General features: G+C 42.2%; 1 protein-coding gene across 5 annotated transcripts in view; it reads right to left on the bottom strand.

The window, feature by feature from the left end:
* Nucleotides 1-19835, bottom strand: part of ikbkb (inhibitor of nuclear factor kappa B kinase subunit beta) — a 105922-nt gene that overhangs the window by 27649 nt on the left and 58438 nt on the right. For 4 of the 5 annotated variants that reach the window (XM_053624815.1, XM_053624819.1, XM_053624818.1 and 1 more), the window contains 10 exons: nucleotides 19433-19550; nucleotides 19282-19351; nucleotides 12300-12388; nucleotides 12031-12120; nucleotides 11206-11330; nucleotides 8996-9103; nucleotides 6922-7132; nucleotides 6616-6810; nucleotides 6387-6501; nucleotides 6135-6258 (listed from right to left, as the gene is read on the bottom strand). In XM_053624815.1, the coding sequence (XP_053480790.1) occupies nucleotides 6135-6258; nucleotides 6387-6501; nucleotides 6616-6810; nucleotides 6922-7132; nucleotides 8996-9103; nucleotides 11206-11330; nucleotides 12031-12120; nucleotides 12300-12388; nucleotides 19282-19351; nucleotides 19433-19550 (1245 nt within the window). The remainder of the gene's footprint in view (nucleotides 1-6134; nucleotides 6259-6386; nucleotides 6502-6615; nucleotides 6811-6921; nucleotides 7133-8995; nucleotides 9104-11205; nucleotides 11331-12030; nucleotides 12121-12299; nucleotides 12389-19281; nucleotides 19352-19432; nucleotides 19551-19835) is intronic. The other variant, XM_053624816.1, reaches the window with a different exon arrangement.

Genomic DNA, 19835 nt, shown 5'->3' with positions numbered 1-19835 from the left:
CTCGTGGATCTGGGCCAGCCGCTGCTGAGGCAGCTAGCCATCTCAGGCCCGAGGGAGCTCCTATGGATCCAGAAGAGGAGCCGGAGACTAGCTCTGCTCTGTCTCTTGCTCTGTCTTCCGGGTCCGGCTCTCTGCTGGATTTAGGAGCTCGGGTTTTGACTCCCTGTTCCACTATGGAAAGCCAAAAGGGGAAAAAAGCAGAAACACACACACACACACACACACACACACACAGAAACACACAAATAATAGTTATAATTCCTCTCTGACTCCGAGGAGCCAGAAGGATGTGCTAAAAACTGAGAGCAGCATATAAAGAGCTGCTTGAAGTGATTACTAAGGCTGGATGAGCCTTTTTCTCCCCAGTGAAAGTAAATCCCTCACACTGCAGAAAACTTCCCTTTCTTCCAGAAGTGCATGACAAAATATCAGGCTTCTGGGGGAAAACCATGCATAAGCCGTATTTATAACCCCACAATGTTGGATTATTCGGCCATTGTGGGGAATGAACGGGATGGCTATTTAGCTATGCTTAAGGTGGAGAAAGCGCTTGCGAGCTACCTCTCTCCATCGATGGCAGGTGATTTATTGGGGCCGGCGTTGCAATCCAAGCCACCGTGTAAGGACACCGTGGCATTGGTGGGCAAGGCCTATGCAGTAGTAGTCTTGCTTGTGGGTCACTGCAGACAATGACAGTGTTGCAGGCCTACCAAGCAGACCTGCTGAGTGAGCTCGACATCTGGCGGCATTCAGCCAGTTCCTTCCCTGTTGTGTTGAGTTCACCCTAGTGCCAGCACAAGTGTGAGGGAGACATAGAAGGCGAGTATGGCAGTCCGCCAACCCCCGCTGACAGCCATGGGAACTGGGTGGCCACAGTTGCGGCCTGCTACTAGGCCTGATCTGAGAATGGTCATAAAGGCCAAGCAGGCAAAGAAAAGCGGTCCTGAGGGGCCGTGGAGGGACGTATCAGGGGACATGAGGTTGTTAGGGCAGTTGGCCCCCAGTACTACTGTAGGGCCTCCCCTAGCCAAGGCTGTACCAAGTTTTCAATTTTCTCTGGTCAGCGAGCTGTCACAGGGCAATGAAAATCTGATGCTTTCCCTCCAGTAGAATGTGGAATAGTTAACGTCACTAAAAGACCGTCAGGCAGCGTGGAAACTACTGCCAAATGTGTCTCCATGGGTTCTGTCTACCGTAGAAAAGGGTTACCGGGTCCAGTTTAGCGCTCAACCCCCCTAGTTAAGAGGTGTGCTCAACACAGTAGTCAGCCAAGACCAGAGCCCGACCTTAGCACAGGAAGTAAGATCCCTCTTGGACAAAGGGGCCATAGAACATGTACCCCATTCCCTGAGGGAGGGAGGTTTTTAAAGCCATTATTTCCTGGTCCGCAAAAAATAGAGGTGTATGTGGCCAATTTTAGATCTGCGTCATCTGAACTGTACTCTTTGGACATACAGGTTCAAAAAGCTGACGCCCAAACTTATCGTTCCACAGATTCAGTTTGAGGACTGGTTTGTGACGATAGATCTAAAAGGTGCATATTTCCACATAGAAATATCGCTAGCTTTATCCCCTCGCACCTTCACAAAGTGCATGGATGTCATTCTAGCTCCATTGTGACTCCAGGGCATCCGTGTACTAAACTACCTGGATGACTGGTTAATTCTAGCACGACCCAGGGAACTGGCAATTCGCCCACATGAAGAGCTTGGGGCTCAGGTTGAACCTCAGAAAAATATGCTTTCTCCAGTGCAGTGGGGAACTTTTCTAGGGGTTATAAGGATTCTACCACAATGAGGGCGTTTCTATCCCCAATATGTGTAGGGTCAATCCTATCAACACTGAGCAAGATAAAGCTGGATCTTGGCATCCCCTCCAGTCTTTATGGGAGACTATTGGAGCTTATGGGCCTATTGCACAGGAGACCGTTCAGTGGTGGCTGAGAAGTTGGGGGTTTCGTCCAAGGACGAAACCTCTGAGAGTAATCAGTGTCATGTGGCGATGCCTACGTGCTCGGAGAATTTGATTGTCCCCGGTTTCTAGCCTTGGGTCACACTTGAGGGGTGTCTCCTTAGCACAAGACAGTAATGACAGACATCTACCTCATGGGCTGGAGCACGGTCTTAGACAGCGGTCCAGCTCATGGTCTCTGGAGCGGCCCTCATCTGGAGCAGCATATAAATTGCCTAGAAATGTGGGCCATATTTCTAGCACTGAAATTCCTTCTTCCTCAATTGAGAGGTGACCATGTGTTTACAGAGAACACAGCGGTGGTCTCATATATTGACCACCAGGGAGGATTATGTCCGTGCCCCCTGTTCAGGCAGGCACAACTAATTCTTCTCTGGGCAGAGGGAAAGTTTTGTCAGTGAGTGCAATGTGCATTCTGGGAATATGGGGGCAGACATCCTGTTGAGGCAGGGGCTGAGGCCCAGGAATTGGTGGCTCCATCCACAAGTGGTGGAGTCCACATGGCAGAGGTTGGCCACCCACGCCCCTGTTGATGGAGCCTCTGTGGGGCAACATCCTCTAACTTCGAGGTTCATGTGTGGTGTCAGGAGGCTGAGGCCCATCTGCAGGCCACACATACCTTCCTGGGACCTTTCAGTAGTCCTGGAAGGTCTGTCAGAGGCCCCATTTGAGCCCTTAGAATCAGCCTCTGAGAAGCTTCTGACTCTAAAGGTAGCTCTTCTGCTGGCCCTGACATCTCTCAAGCGAGTAGGAGATCTACAAGCTCTCTCTGTTGCCCCTTCCTGCCTTGACTTTGCCCCTGGATTAGACAAGGTCTTCCTGTATCCTAGGCCGGATTATATTCCTAAGGTGCCTACATCGGCTGCCCAGCCTGTGGTGTTGCAGGCTTTCTGCCTTCCTCTGTTCCTCACACACACAAAAAAAGAGAGAAACGAGAAGAAAAAAGAAGAAAGAGACTAATAATAAAAAAAGCAGAACAAGAGAGGATGCATCTGCGGTGTCCAGTAAGGGCTCTCGTCCACCGCTCCGGCCAGTGGCGTAAGTCGGAGCAGCTGCTGGTCTGCTTTGGCGGCGACAGTAGAGGTGATGCTGTGTCAAAGCAGCGCATCTCTAATTGGATAGTGGAAGCATCTCGCTACACCTCTGGGCATAAGGGCTCATTCCACTAGGGTGGTCGCCTCCTCGAAGGCTTTGTCCAAAGGGGTATCCTTACAGGATGTGTGTGCTGCTGCAGGGTGGTCTACGCCACACACATTCATTCATTATTACAGCCTGGATATTCATTCCACCCCGGGCTCGAGTGTCTTGCAGTGACCCTCGGGCTTGGGTCTTTTTGAACAGGCCATACCCTCGGTATGACGGAGTGGGTATTCTAATTCCCATACTGTTATGCTAAACGCAACATCGAGTTCCCTTTGAAAGGGAATGTATGGGTTAACCCTGTTCCCTTAGAAGGGAATGAGACGTTGTGTAGCTTTGTCATACCAGGGCAGGCCTGTGAATTGTGTCTTCGCTTCAGATAATAGAGGCTGATGGCGCAGTTCACAGGTGCCATATTTATATCACGCGACGCGCTTAATTGACACATCACCTGATCATGGCAGGCCTATAAATAGGCATGATTTTACACAAGCTTCAGATGCTAGTCACGTGCGAGGGGTGCTCCCATACTGTTATGCTAAACGCAATGTTTCGTTCCCTTCTCAGGGAACAGGGTTACATGCGTAAACCAGACATTTCATCTGGTGTGAGGGAGATCAATTTTCACTGAGGAGATAGTGCTCGTCCAGCCTTCTATGAGCCACTTCCTCTTCCACGGGCCAGTCAATATTAAGTTTTCTAAGTTTGTGAAGCAGCTCTTTATATGCTTGAGTGTTGCTCTCCATTTTTGGTGCAATGCTCTCCCCTCTGGCTCCTTGGAGTCAGAGAAGGTGGGTTGGCTTTCCATACCAGAAGGAGGAGTTGCGACACGAGCTCCAAAATCTGGTGGAGAGCCGGACCCGGAAGAGAGCGCAAGAGATAGAGCAGCAGTCATCTCTGGCTCCTCTTCCAGATCCATACGGGATCCCCAGGACCCAGATCCACAAGGCTCTGAAACCCAACTCCCTTCGGCCAAGAAAAGAGCGAGCCACAAGCGGAGCTGCCTGATTGTAACGCACTCAAAATGTGTGCAGTCAGCCCCCTCAATGGCCACTGTGACATGCTCCACCTACACAGACACTACACACAGAAAGTGTGTCCGTCTCCTACCATAATAAAACGAGAGCAAGATGCGACACACTTCCTGAATTCTTTCTCACTCATACTTTTCTTCTTCTTTTTTTTTTTTTTTTAAAGGGACACAAGAATAGAGAGGTTTTTTTTTTAATAGAGAGGAAATGAAGAGTCTTTTTGTGAGCGTTCACACAAACGACATGTACACTCACTGAAGATAATAAGGCTGAAGACGTGGTTCACAGGTGCCATTTTTATAATCATGCGATGCACGTAATTGACACGTCACCTGACCATAGCAGGCCTATAAATAGGCATGATTTCACACAGACTTCAGATACTGTGCCCATGATTCCTGTTCTTGGCTGACATGAGTGGAACCTGATGTGGTCTTCTGCTGTTGTAGCCCATCCACCTCAAGGTTTAATATTTTGTGCATGCTGAGATGCTTTTATGCTCACCACAGTTATAAAGAGTGATTATATGAGTTACTACAATCCCTGACAAAACTTTTGGAGTCACCACACTTATCCACACTTACTGGTATGCTTACCCAGATCTTTTAGTTCGTAGTAAATAACAGATATGACACACAAAAAAATTGTTTAATAGCTGAACATTCTGGCTTCGTGAAACATACCTCAAACAAATTAAATTAAATTGTTTTAATTAATGGCATATTTTTTCCAGATGAAGTAGAGGAAAAAATTATGGAAATCACTCAATGTTGAGGAAACGAGTATGGAATCTTCAACAAAAAAAAATCACAATTAGTACTTTGTTGCTCCTCCTCAGACTTTTATGACGGCCTGAATTCTTTGAGGCATGGACTTCACTAATGAAAAACAATATTCTCCATCAAGCTGGTTCCAACTTTCTCGAATAGCGGTTGACACATCAGCTTTGCAGGATGGAGCCTTGTCATGGACCAGTTTTTAAAATTTCTACCGTAAATTTTCAATTGGATTGAGATCCGGACTGTTTGCTTGCCATGTCATTGAGTTGATATGCCTTTCCTGAAGAAAAGCTTTAACACTCTGCTCTGTGGCAAAATGCATTATCATCCTGAAAAATTAGTTCATCACCACCAAACCTATTTTCTATCGATGGGATAAGAAACGTGTCCAAAATTTCAATGTATACCCGTGCACTGACTGTTGAGGTCTCCCCTGGTCCTTTACCTGACATGCAACCCCATATCATAAATGAGTGAGGAAATTTGATTGTTTTCTTCAGGCAGTCATCTTTATATGTTTCGTTAGAATGGCACCAGACGAAAATTACAGCATCATCTCCTTGGCCAATGCAGATTTGTGATTCATCACTGAATATAACTTTTAAACAAAAATTGTGTCATATCTGTGATTTGTTTATTTGCTACAAAGTAAAAAAGCCGGGTGAACATCCTCTAAGTGTAGTGATTCTATAATTTTTGCCAGGGGTTGTATATCCTTCCTGGCAGCTCAAACCAATCTGGCCATTTTCCTCTGCCCTTTCTTATGAACAAAGCATTTACACCCACAGAAATTTTGCTGACTTAATGTTTTTTGTTTTTCCACCATTCTGTGTAAAGTCTAGAGACTGCTGTTTGTGAAAATCCCAGGAGATCAGCAGTTTCTGAAATTCGCAGACTAACCCATCTGTCACCAATAACCATGCCACAGTTAAAGTCACAGAGAACACACTTTTTCCCCATTGTGATATTTGATGTGAACGTTAACTGAAGCTCTTGACCTGTATCGATATGATTTTATGCATTGTTCTGCTGCCACATGATTTGCTGATTGGATAACTGCATAGATGTGTAGGTTTTAGGTGTTCCTATTAAAGTGGACGGTAAGTGTATATGCTGTGAAACAGTGGTAAGAGCTAGTGAAGATGTAACATGCATATTTGATCTCGCTTCCATTTGAAGTCATTTTTATAATGCTTTGTAATGCGCATCTTACATGGCTGCCTTCTGGCCCTGCTGCAACTTCAGCCAGTCTTCCTTTAGTGCTCTTATGGTGTGCCAGGCTTGCCCATATGTGCGTCTTTGAGCGCTGTAGGGCAACATGCGCTTAGGCTCTGTCTCTATTTGACAAACATACAAATAAACCCACATCAGATTATGCATTTCATGATTTACTTAGCAATTAGAAAACAAAAACAGAAAAAAACTTTCGAAGAAGAAAGAGATGGAGTATTTCAGGCTGACTCACGAATGAATCGAATGTTATCAGGGAGGATTCGAGGGCTGAACTGAGGTTCATAGCTGCAGCATGAGCGGTTGAACAGAAAGACAAGTGGCATATCAACCCGACGACCATCAACCAACTAATAAACACACAACCAAACGCCACAACTTACATAAAATCCCAGAAACATATGGAGTAACTGCTTTCTTGATTTTTTTTTAATCAAGAAAAGTGTTCTTGGCCCCTTACTCACGGTATAATCTACAGCACACTGCATGATCTCATTATGAGGCTCCAGAGCAAGGCCGGCCTCCAACAGCAGCTCCTGACTGGCCGGAGGAATGTGTGTATCTTGTGCAATTCGTTTCTGCAGGGATGAAACAGGCTCCCCACACTGCACTGAGTATGTACAAATCTCTGCTGAGGTCATATTCAGCACATGGACTAGCTAGAGATATGTGATGAAAAACAATACAGCTTTTTACTTGTCACATTAAATGATATTAATTTGCCTACAGACTTGTTGCCTTAGTTATGAACAAGACAAGAAGGTAACAACCTTCAGGTCTAGGATTTGGTCTAATTCCTCAAAGCAGGTAGTGGATCCACTCTGCAGGTCTCTGCCGCCTTCCTCAGATTTCTTGCTCTTCTCCTCAGACTCTGTCCCATCTGGACTTTCTTTAGGGATCTGCTTAGTGTCTTTTCCTCTGGCTTGAGGAGACCACCTCAGCATTAACTGCAGCCAACGCTCCAGCCTGCCAGCTAACAAACTAAACCACACACACACACACACACACACACACACACACACACAGTAAGTATAATATTATACATAACAGCTTGTGACAGAAATGTACAGTTGTACATAAATCTGCACATCAAGCAATGTGAACAGACAGCGGTAGTTCAATATACAGTGGCAAGAAAAAGTATGGAACCTTTTGGAATTTCATGGTTTTCTGCATAAATTTGTCATAAAATGTGATCTGATCTTCATCTAAGTCAGGGTATTAACAAATATGATGTGCCTAAAATAAAAACACAAAATAAATTCTGATCCCTCATGTCTTTATTGAACACACTCATTCAACATTCAAAATGACAGTGGAAAAAGTAAGTGAACCCTTAGAATTAATAAATGGTTGACCCCCCCTTCGCAGCAGTAACCTCAACCAGGCGCTTCCTGTAGCTGTGGATCAGATCTGCACATCGTTCAGGAGGAATTTTAGCCCATTCTTCCTGGCAGAACTGCTTTAGCTCTGTCATATTCTTTGGACATCTCATGTGTATGGCTCTCTTCAAGTCATTCCATAGCATCTCTATTGGGATGAGGTCTGACTTGGCCCCTCAAAAAGGCGGATTTTGTTTTTCTGAAGCCATTCTGTTGTGGACTTGCTCCGGTGTTTTGGGTCATTGTCCTGTTGCATCACCCAACTTCTATACAGTTTCAGCTGATGTACAGACATTCTCACATTATCCTGAAGAATTGTCTGATATACTTGGGAATTCATCTTCAGCTCAATGATTGCAAGCTGGCCAGGCCCTGATGCAGCAAAGCAGGCCCAAATCATGATGTTTCCTCCACCATACTTTACGGTTGGGATGATGTTTTCATGATAATATTCCGTGCCCTTTCTATGCCAGATGTAGTGCTGTGTGCTTTTTCCAAATAGTTCAATCTTAGTTTCATCAGTCCACAAAACATTTTGCCAGTACTGCTGTAGAGTGTCAATGTGCTCTTTTGCAAACTTCAGGCATGCAGCAATGTTCTTTTTAGTAATCAGTGACTTCCTTCGTGGTGTCCTGCCATAGATACCCTGCTTGTTCAATGTTTTACGTATTTTAGACTCATGAACAGAGATGTTAGCCAGTTCCAATGATGCCTTCAAATCTTTGGCTGTCATTCGGGGTTGTTTCTTTACCTCATTGATGAGTCTTCGTTGTGCTCTTGGTGTCAGTTTGACTGGGCGCCCACTTCTTGGTAGAATAGCAACAGTCCCAAAGTGTCTCCATTTGTAAAAATGTTTGCCTAACTGTTTCTAAAGTCTTTGAAATCACTTTGTAACCCTTGCCAGCTTTATGTAAATCAACAATTCTTGATCGTAGATATTCTGAAATTGCCTTGGCGTGGCATGGCTCACATAAGCGTGTGCTTCTTGTGCAGAGCAAACTCCAAAAGTTTGAGGGGTTTTTATCAGTCAAAGTAGCTATAGTCCACACTTCCAAACTCATTTTCTTAACGAGACTCCAGGTGTGCCAAAACCTGACTCCAATTAGCTTTTTTCAGGTCATTAACTCAAGGGTTCACATACTTTTTCCACAAGCACTATGAGGTTTTTTTGGTTGTTCTCAATAAAGACATGAAAGATCTGAATTTTTTTTGTGCTATTATTTTAGACACATTATATTTGTCAATACCCTTGACTTAGATGAAGATCACATTTTATGACAAATTTATGCAGAAAACCATGAAATTCCAAAAGGTTCACATAATTTTTCTTACTCTATTATACTGAAAGATATACAGTTTGCTGATATGAATGTCAGTACTGTATACTACATTACAAAGTTAATATTAAAAGTTGGTTGAAAGTAAAATATACACTTAATTTGCGTAAGCAAATCCTACTCACTTGTTGAGGTTATGGGGCCGTGGCAGGTGTTTGGAGAAGTGCACCTCGCCTGCCAAATCCTCATAGACCACAATATCATCCTCATGCTTCTGCTTCAGCGTATTGTGCCTAGACAGCAAATGTATATTTTATTTTAACTACAGTACTTAAGATATAAACTCACTAAACTTTAATAGGATCAATTGTACACCTGATCCTTTCTGCAGTTATCAAGTAAGCCAATCATGTGGCAACAGCATAGTGCTGCTAAATCTTGCAGATACAGGTCAAGAGCTTCAGTTAATGTTCATATCAGAGATCAGAATGGGGAAAAACTGTGATCTCTGTGTCTTTAACCATGGCACAGTTGTTGGTGCCAGATGGGCTAGTTTGAGTATTTCAGAAACTGCTGATCTCCTGGGATTTTCACACACAACAGTCTCTAGAGTTTACACAGAATGGTGTGGAAAAACAAAAATACTGAGTGAGTGACAGTTCTGTGGAGAATGACTAGACTGGTCTGAGCTGACAGAAAACATATAATAACTCATATAATCACACTTCACAACCATGGTGAGCAGAAAAGCATCTCAGCATGTACAAAACATCAAACATTGAGGTGGATGGGCTACAAAGGCAAAAGACCACATCAGGTTCCACTTCTGTCAGCCAAATGGACAGATAAAGATTAGAAAACAATCACCAGCTTTCTTTCTGATTTTATGCAGTTTGCTGCTGCCACATGATTGGCTGATTAGAAAACTGCATAAATGAGCAGGTGAACAGGTGTTCCTTTTAAAGTGGATGATGAGTGTACATTCCCATGCTTATCAATATATTCCAATCATTTGGTGGAGTTATACAGTGCTGTACATATATATGCATAACCTTAAAACAAAATTAAGACAATGAAATGTAATTTATACATTTATAAACAAGACATTTAATGTGTTAGATTTCACAGATGTTTCTTCATTATCACCACTGAGAACCATAGTCAAATAGTTTGTTACAATATTAATATAAAAAATTATATCAGTTCAAAATATAGCGTGTCCTTGAAATGTTCTAATAACTTGTGTGTCCACCCTTATAACAGCCTTGAATGTCTTTCATGTCTGTTCATATACTGTTTTTTGTTTTCTTTTTCAAAACAGGGCTGGACTGATCCTGGAAGGCCCCAGATTTTGTCAGAAAACATGCCTAAATAAACAGCATACTGAAGACCAGGGAACTACTAAAACAAATAAGGGACAAAGTTCTGGGAAAGTATCAATCAGGGCTTGGTTATAAAACATATCATAAAATTAGAACATCGTGCAGAGCACTATTATTAAATCCATTATTAATAAATGGAAAAATACAACACAACCATGAGGAGGTGATCCATAAAAAGTCAGTCACAGGGAAGGAGAAAATTAGTCAAAGAAGCAACCAAGAGACCAAGAGTAACTTTGAAGGAGCTGAAGAGATCCATAGCTCAGATGGACAACCACAGCAGTAATACTCCAGAGAGCCAGGCTTTACTGAAGAGTGGCAAGAAGAAATCCAGTATTGAAAAAAAGCCATATTAACTCCCATTTGGAGTTTGCCAAAAGGCACGTTGGAGACTCAGCAAGCATGTAGAAAGGGTCTAGAAAAACCAAAAAAATTTAACTAAGTGCTACATTCGTCAAAAACCAAATGTGGGAGTTGCATCATGTTGTGGGGTTGCTTTCAATCACCAGGGACTGAGAACCTGGAAAGGGTTGAAGGTAAGGCTAAAGCCAAATCCTAGAAGGAAACTTGTTCCAGTCTGCAAGAGACTTCAGATTGGTGCTGATGAGTACCAGGCCCAGTCACAGCAATTCTTTCTGAGATTGAGTTTCTGTGGCAAGATTTCACCGATGTTCAACACTGGTCTCTGGACAAAGCAACCAACAAATCTCTGCATTTTGTTTAAATAACCTTTGTGCCACAGTAAAAAAAATACAAACTGAAATGTTAGACATATTGTGTAAATCAAATAGTAACAAGCCCAATTAAGTCCATTTCAGTTCCAAGCTGTAATACTACAAAATGCACTGTACCAAAAAATACTTCATCAATCAATCAGGATTTGCAAAGAATATTATCAAACCAAAAACCGCAAATTGTAGACAAAAAGCTTAAAAGCTTAAAGCTTGTTCTCTGAGGCAAACTGGCACAAAAAAAAAAAAAAAACTAGATAAGTATTCTGGAATAAATGGTACCAGGGTACAGGCTGCCAGGTTGGCAGAAAGGGTCTGAAACCAGTGATACACTCGAACACCAAAGTCCCAAAACTCCAGTAATCCACTGTCACTGTGTACTTCTGTTGTTCCAGCAACTCGGGTGCCTGAGGAGAGAGTGAAAGAAATGAGAGAATGTACCACCTATCAGGAGGTCACTGAGTTCCTGCTCTCATCCAGACCGCACTACAGCATGAGACCTAGGAGCTCTCTCTCTATAGGTCTGCAAGGATTCTAACGTAAACAAATTTATTTTAAGACCTTCTCAATGGCAAATAAAATCTAATTTATAACCAAAAATAAAATAACACCCATCAGTTTTACAGAATTCAGACCATTGAAGTGTACTTAAAAAACATGGAATACAGTAAACATCAGAGGCCTTGGTTGACACAGGTTTTAACCAACAAAAGCATTAGCTGTTCTCCAACCACTTTTGTTTAAACTTTCACATAACATGTAAACATATATAAAATCTAAGATCATATAAATTTTAATTTAAGAAAATATAATTAATTATGGCCTTTAATAACCATGGACTTATATTTCATAACAAGTCCTGATTTCTCATGTTTTCCAATAACTTTGTATGATAACTCCCAAATTGTCTACCTCCTTAGTAGCAGGATAGGAATTTCCATGCTTGGCTTGCTTACTGGAGGCTAAAGTACTGATGCTTGTAAAGCTGATATGATACAATCTCTATTGTCGAAAGTGCTATAACAATTGAATACTATTCAATTCTATTCTATTATTTACTCAGATCAAATCTTCAAATAAAACCGAATGAGAAGGAAAGATACCTACCAGATACTGCAGAGTCCCTACAAATGATGTGCACAGACTGCTCTGGTCTAGCTCCTTAGCATAGCCCAAGTCAATGATCTTATGAATTAACTGAGAGAAAAAAAGTTGGGGGGTAAGCTGGGAGAAACCTTTAGATGACAAAAATAAATTTAGATTGCATGTACATAGCAAAAATAAATTCATCTAAAAAAAAATAATCTTCTAATACTTACATTCTATCTCAAATACATGCACACTTATATATGTACACACAAAGACCCATAACTAACCCTTTTCTCTCCCTGTTGGAGCACAATGTTCTCTGGTTTGAGATCTCTGTGAATTATCCTCTTTGTATGAAGGTATGTGAGGGCAGAGGCTGAAAAGAAATACAAAAGAGGTCATTTAATAACCAGCCTGCACATGCACTTGCCCATAAACTGTTCCAAAACTGTACATTAAACTGGCTTGTCTTTTTTACCAGGAAAATTCCAATAAGATAGAAGTTTTAATTTTCAAGGTTGACCTTTAAATGTTAATGGTCGTCATGATTACGAAACATATGATGTCACTACTGCTGTATAGTCACATGTGTGACAAGAAGACCAAGTAAATTACTTTAAGTGGTATTAAATACCAATCCAAAACTCCGACTGACTAATGCTGCAAGTTCATCTTTTAACTTGTGTCAGGGTAGCTGCTTTTATAGCATGTTTCCCAAAGCATAACTTAAACATAATTGTAAATTTAATATATAAAATTATATTTTACTTCCCAATCCTTCTGAGAATCTGTGAAAACAGTCATGCTTCATTTCGCCTGTCCATATGTGGGGAATCACAGAGAAGGAAAAGAGTAGCACTGGGTTTGATGTGTACTCATTCTCTCAACTGTAATACAAACCCTCTTAACAAGGTCACTATTTTGTGTTCTTGGTCCAGCAACTTATGCTGTAATGCATATGTGTATGCTAGAGAGAAAAAGACAGAGCTACAGCAGTTGTGAGGTCATATACATAACTTATTTCTGTACACTATCAACCAGGAGGAAATGTTATAGGATGATGACTAATCATCCGCAACGATTGTAGTGACTGTATGGATTGTCAATGATAAATAGAAAAGTGAGAGTGAGTGTGTGTGTGTGTGTGTGTGTGTGTGTGTGTGTGTGTTGTGGTGTGGGGCAGAGGTGGGTAGTAACATGCTACATTTACTTTTTTACATTTAGTTGAGTAACTTTTTGAAAAATATTTACTTTTAAGTGTAGGTTTAACTGGCCATACTTATACTCAAGTTAATTTTTAATCACAGAAATTTAATTTTACTTCGCTACATTCGGTAGTTTCCTCAGTTACTGTTAAATGTTAATGAATATATGTAGTTTTAATAATTTGTTTATATCACATATAATGAGTTCATGGGTCTCGTGATACACTGCAGTGGTCTGAATGCGGATAGAACAACCACTCACAAAATCGCAGCAATTTTCACTTAATCATGCTGCACACATCAGAAGATTTTTATGGAGAGAGCTGACATTGAGGGATGAATTTGCAGCTTTACTCACCGACTATAATTCTTGTTTATCAATAAGGTAAGAACCAGACCCATTATAAACCCACATATTCTGTTAAATGAAACAGTCACATCATCAATGTCATGTTTCGAGTTCCATGCTTGGCTATAGTTAGCAATCACACAAGATGGACACTAGAGTCCAACTGAACTGTGCCTGAGCCCAGCTCTTCAAGCAGGCCTGGGCATGGTATGGATCACACTAGTCAAACAAACTCGGCACAGTACAGATCGCCTTGGGCATGGTACAGATCGCCTAGTGTGAATACACCCTAAGATAGGAAGACAATGAAGTCTAATAGACAATGAACTAACATAGTTATTACCAGAGACTGCTGGTCATGATACTGAATGGGAGGGATAACAAAAAACTATGCAACCAGTCAGTAACTTGCTGCTACTATTACTATTAGGGTTGAGCCTTATATATCACCATCTCACTGTAGACACTGGCATAAAAGTTTTCTACAGAAACAGATTAAGAGCAGCATTTGTGCTTCCTAACTTGACAAAACTCAAGTTTTGCATTATGACATGTCTCTTCCAAATTAGCCCCCACATGCATTTATTCCAAGGCACACAAAATGTACAGTCCCCTCTAAAGGTACTGGAATGGCAAGAGCAATTTTATTGTTTTTGCTATACACATAAGACATTTGGGTTTGAGAGCAAAAGGTGAATATCAGACAATAGATCTGAATTTCAGGTTGCATTTCCTGCTATTTACAACTAGATGTGTTAAACAATTTAGAACATGGCAACTTTTGTTTGAACCCACCCATTTTTCAAGTGATCAAAAATTTTGGAACATGTGACTGACAGATATTTCTTGTTGCCCAGGTGTGCCGTGTTAGAGTGATTGTTTAAACAATTAATAGCTATGAATGTCTAGTCTTGGTTTGAGCCCTGGGTTTCATCTGTGAAGACTGCATTTGCTGTTAAAAAGGATAAACCAACATGAAGACCTGAGAGAGCTGTCTATGGGAGGAAAGCAAGCCATTTTGAAGCTGAGAAAATATTGCACAAGCATTGCACACAGCCAAAACAACTATTTGGAATGTCCTGAAAAAGAAAGAAACCACTGGTGTACTAACAACCAGACATTGAACAAGTCAGCCATGCAAAACAACAGCAGTTGATGATAGAAACATTGTGGGTGATGTGAAGAAAAACACATCAAAACAGACAGTGACATCAACAACAACCTCCACATGGCAGGGCTGAAGGTATCACAAGCCACCACTCAAAGAAGACTTCAAGAGAAGACAAAACAACCAGGAACAAGCCAATTTCAGTAACAAAAACATACAATGGAGGCAGCGGTTAGTCCCTGCCACTGATTTTGGGAACAAATTGGCCAGCTTTTCAGACATTGTTGAGGGGAATATATGTGGATGGGTCCTGCAGCAGTATAGCACAGTATGGGAGAGGCACCGCGTTGGATGGGGAGACGTTGCCTGGGCCATCACCATCAGCTCCATGTCAGGAAGACACGGAGGGTAGGAAGGGCCTTGCTCCCCTGCTCCTCTGGAAAATTCCCTTCTGGTATTACCCGCTGGAGCAGTGATGAAACAAAATTCTCAGGCACACCTTCAACCAAGTGAAAGTAATTGATAATCATTGGGCCCAGCCCAAAGTTGTGCTCCCCTACCCCGATTTTGCAGTTATTAAAGATGAGTTATACTGAGTGATGCAGGACCCTCAAACCAAGGAGGAAACAACCCAACTGTTGATCCTGAAGAGCTGTCGGGAACTATTATTCCTTTGTGTTAGTTTTAGTGGACTACTCAAAAAGAGTGCTGAGTCGGGATGCTGAAAGAGATCCTGACTGACCAGGGCACATCCTTTATATCACACACGCTTTGTGAACTGTACAAATTTTGGGAGCTTAAACCGATTTGCATAAGCATTACCAGAAGGATGGGCAGGTCAAGCAGTTTAATTGAAAGCCTAAGAATATGATTCGTAAGATCGTTCATGATGATGAATTGGCATAAGTGGCTTGAGCCCCTGTTATTTGCAGTTCTATAGGTTTCACAAGCCTCCAAGGGGTTTTCCCCATTTGAATTATCATATGGGTGCATTCCTTGCGGCATCAAAGACGTCATTAGGGAAAACTGAGAAGAAGGACCTTTTAACAACAATATGTTCTGGACCTGAAGGCAAAACTCCATAACTTGAGTCACCTAACACAAGAGAATTTGTGTCAGGCCCAAGAATGACAGTCCCAACTGTATGACAGGAGTACTTAGTTACAAAAATTCATACAGGGAGTGCTCATATTATTACCCAGATCAAGCTCCAAATTGCTCGCCAAGTGACAAGGGCCCTTTCAGGTCACCAGACAAGTTGGGGACATCGACTATAATGTAAGCCGAATGGATCTGGCAGATTTACACAAACAACAGGTTTTTCAAGAAGAGCTCATGGCCATGCTCAATGTGGGCTTAATCAAGGAGTCCCACAGTGACTGGTCCAGTCCAGTAGTCTTGGTTTCCAAGACAGACTATTCGGTTCAGTTCTGTGTGGTCTTTAGAAAAGTCAACGAGGTGTCTAAATTTGACACATACCCAATGCCCTGCATTGCCGAACTGCTTGATCAGTTAGGTGCGGCTCACTCTTATTCAGCACTGGATTTGACAAAGGGATATTTGCAGATCCCCTTGACTCCAATATCTCATGAGAAAACTGCCTTTTCCACTCTGTTTGGGTTACACTAATTCATGACCCGTCCTTCTGAGTTGTTCAGAGCCCTGGCTCCAGGAACTCATGAACAGAATCCTCCATCCACATGCTGCTTATGCCACTGCCTATTTAGATGACATCATTATTTACAGCAATGATTGGCAGCAGCACATGCAGCATTTGACGGCTGTCCTGAGATTGCTGAGATGGGCGGTACTCACAGCAAATCCAAAGGAGTGTGCGATTGGACAGGTAGAAGTATACAGTTACAATCAAAATTATTTAACCCCTATTGCAAATCAGGTTTATTGTCAAAAATACAGACTTTCAGCTGTTTGCAATGAACAAATCAAACAAAAGCAACTGAAATAGTTCAACATAATGAATGCTTCAAGTGGTTTCCCCAAATTCAACTGAAAATGCAACTTTTAATGATTATCCAGTTTCAAAATTATTCAACCACATGAATAGAATCCCTCACAACAGCATAAATATGCAAAACAGGTGTTGTCTCAAGCACACCTGATGCAACTAATCAAGGGCTTGATTAGTTGCACCAGGTGTGCTTGAGCTGGAACACATGAAATACCTGAACAAGACCAAAAAGGAAATGAGACAGTTTCTGGGGCTGGCTGATTATTATCATAGGTTTGTGTCTAATTATTCGGATGTCACCAGCCTGTTTATGGATGGGAGTGCCAGATCTGGCCCAGTGGACAAAGCCATGCAGGTTTTTATTCAGGTTAAAGCCTGAATCAACCTAGTGCTGAGGAAGGACTAGACTATAGCTCTAGAGTGCCCACCTGGCCTGCCAGAGATTAAGGAGCTTGGCCTGCTGAATGTGATGATCTTGTGGAAGACCAGGAATTGGTGTTTTTCTCCCTCCAGCCAGTGCCGCCATTCTCCATGGCCAGTTTAATATATAAAAGTTCCCAGGTGAGGGAGCCCTGACAGGTTGGGGCCTCCAGACAGGTACCCTGATACTGGGATCCCCAGAATGCCACTGCTGCCACTGCTGCTGTTGTCCCCAAGAAATGGAGACATTGAGGAACACCCCAGAAGCTTTGGAGGGTGAGTAAGGGTCCATCATGGGCCGGGAGCCAGTGACTTTTCCCGAAAGCTCAGGACAGTTTGGGCACAAATGTCCTGAATGTCCACAGTACAAACATCTCATGCAGGCCTCCTACTCCCAGTGAGACAGGCAGGTGTGCCCCAATTGCATGTGCTGGACACCTGTGTCTAGAGGAAATAGGTGGGATAGAGAGGTATCAGGGATGGAGAAAGGCTCAAGGCCATTGAGGGTGCTCAACCTTCCGGCTACTGTGTGGCCCCCATAGCCAGTGATCCAATTTGAGTGACACATTGGTTAGGTCCTCAAGGGAAAAATGGGGTCACAAGGAGTCAACTCATCTTTAAGTTCCTCACTTACGCCCTGGAGGAAGGCTACCATTAATGTGGCTGAGTGCCAGTCACTCACAGGAGCCAGAGTGTGGAACTCAATGGCATAGTCAGCTACTGGTCTTTTCCCCTGCCATATGTGAAGTAGGCAGGGACCAATTTCCCCTGTGCAGACAGGGTAATGAAAGGATACAACACATGGCTGCCATGAACTGGACTGCGGAGGCACATACATCAGGATGACTCTCCCAGGCTGAAGTGGCCCAAGCGAGGGCATGTCCTGAGAGTAGGGAAATAAAATAAGTGGGGTTCAGCTCATGGGGTTTGCTTAGTAACCACAGAGGGGGCTAAGTCAGAGGCCAACTGTGCCTTGGAAAGAGCAGCCTGAAGAGCTGCAGTAATTCCTTGCAGTTAAGACACTGCTTTAAGGTTTGCTTATGTCTTCCAATGGCAGGACCTGGCTAGCTAGAGCAAATGTTACTTGTTGGCAATAGAGCCACTAACCAGTACCTAATAGATAGGGCCCAGGTGGGGAGAACAAACAGAAGAACATTCAAAACTTCAAAACTTTTGATCTCCAGGAGTCAGAATCAAACTTGGGATCAATTTAGTACAGAACAAACAGGGAGACCAAACAGAAGAAAAATAACAAATTAAAGATCACCAGAGTTGGACTCACAATCTCTATGTTGCAAAGAAAGCATGTTACCATTATACAGGCATGCTCCACTTAAGTAGCCAGTAGCTCATTGCTCCTGATTACTTTGGAGTGGTCCTGTGCCAGAATTCCTGCACCAGAATTCCCTCTGGTGGCCAAAGACACAACACCAGGCTGGGCTGTTATATACACATAATGAATTCAATTTAATCCTACTTTGTCTTCCAAAGGCATAAAATTAATTATGGGGAAAGTAATACATCTTGTTTGTGTTCATTACACCCACTATTTCACATGTGCTTTTAAATTACTACCAATTATATGTTATGGATGTGTCACTAAAGCAGGCTTAAATAAATTAGCTTGAATGGACACTAAATCTAGGGGGCATTTGACCATATGTAATCACTTGACACGAGTGTTACTGATAGGCTATGTGAATCTATAGACTGGGCTTGAAAGACACCAGCCTCTATTTTATACTTGTAATTTTTTTTTATGTCTGCTGTTGGTGCTATTGTTTTTGGTTCCACAAAACTAAGCAATTTGTTAACAACAAATAATAACGTGGACTGCAAAGGTGGACCTGTCACTGATTGAGCAGCGGATGCAATAGCAGGTACAAGATGCAGTTTATTAGAAAAACCAAGCAGACAATCCAAAAGGTAATGCAGAATTGAATATCAAAAATGGGCAAAGATCAGGTGATGAACAAACAGAAACAAACTGAACTGGGCAAGGCAAAAACTCACAAAAATAATGGACAGAAAAAGGGTCAAAACCAGTAGAATCAAACACAATATATAAGCCTTATATACTGTCAGAACATTTTTTTTTTTTCAAAGAGAGGGAGGGATAAGCCCTACTAGCTCATTTATACTAGCCAGCTCCGGTTATTACAATGTCACTGAACAGCAGTTTCATTAGGTGTATTTGTTTTTCTGCTTGTATACCCACATATATCTCGCAGCAGGATCATAACGGAGCCTTCTCTCATCCCACAGCAGTTCTCCAGTAGGTTGAGATACTATACATACATAAAAAAGAGGTTACACTGGCAGAGTCTTAAAGGCATACATATTGCATCACACACTTCACATTAATGCACCTTGCGAAGGTCTCCTCCTTGGCAGTACTCCATGGCCAGCAGAGGCAGGTCATTAGTGGCTAATTTCTGCAACTCCTCAGGCACCTCTCTTGCTGCGACCACATTTACATGATTCAACCTGAGAAAGGAGTCAATTAATTGGTAATAGGTAATTCAACCATAACTAATAATATGGTCATGGTAACCTTAGTGGTTAAGATCATCAGTTGCACAACCATGTATTAATAAACTTAATATACCCAATGTTGGCTAGCCCTGACCTAGATTAATATCAAAACCAAAAATGGGACAAATGAGATACACTTGAAAATATTCAGCAAAAAGAAACCCCATATCAGAGTGATTCAACAGATATACTAAGAGTATCATGTGTGTCTCTGTGTTTTTGTCATGATTTCCCCTC

This window comes from Ictalurus furcatus, chromosome 5 (genome assembly GCF_023375685.1).
Source record: "Ictalurus furcatus strain D&B chromosome 5, Billie_1.0, whole genome shotgun sequence".
NCBI lineage: Eukaryota > Metazoa > Chordata > Actinopteri > Siluriformes > Ictaluridae > Ictalurus > Ictalurus furcatus.
Note: the sequence above shows the minus strand (reverse complement) of the source record. Positions and strands in the feature narration are given on the sequence as shown.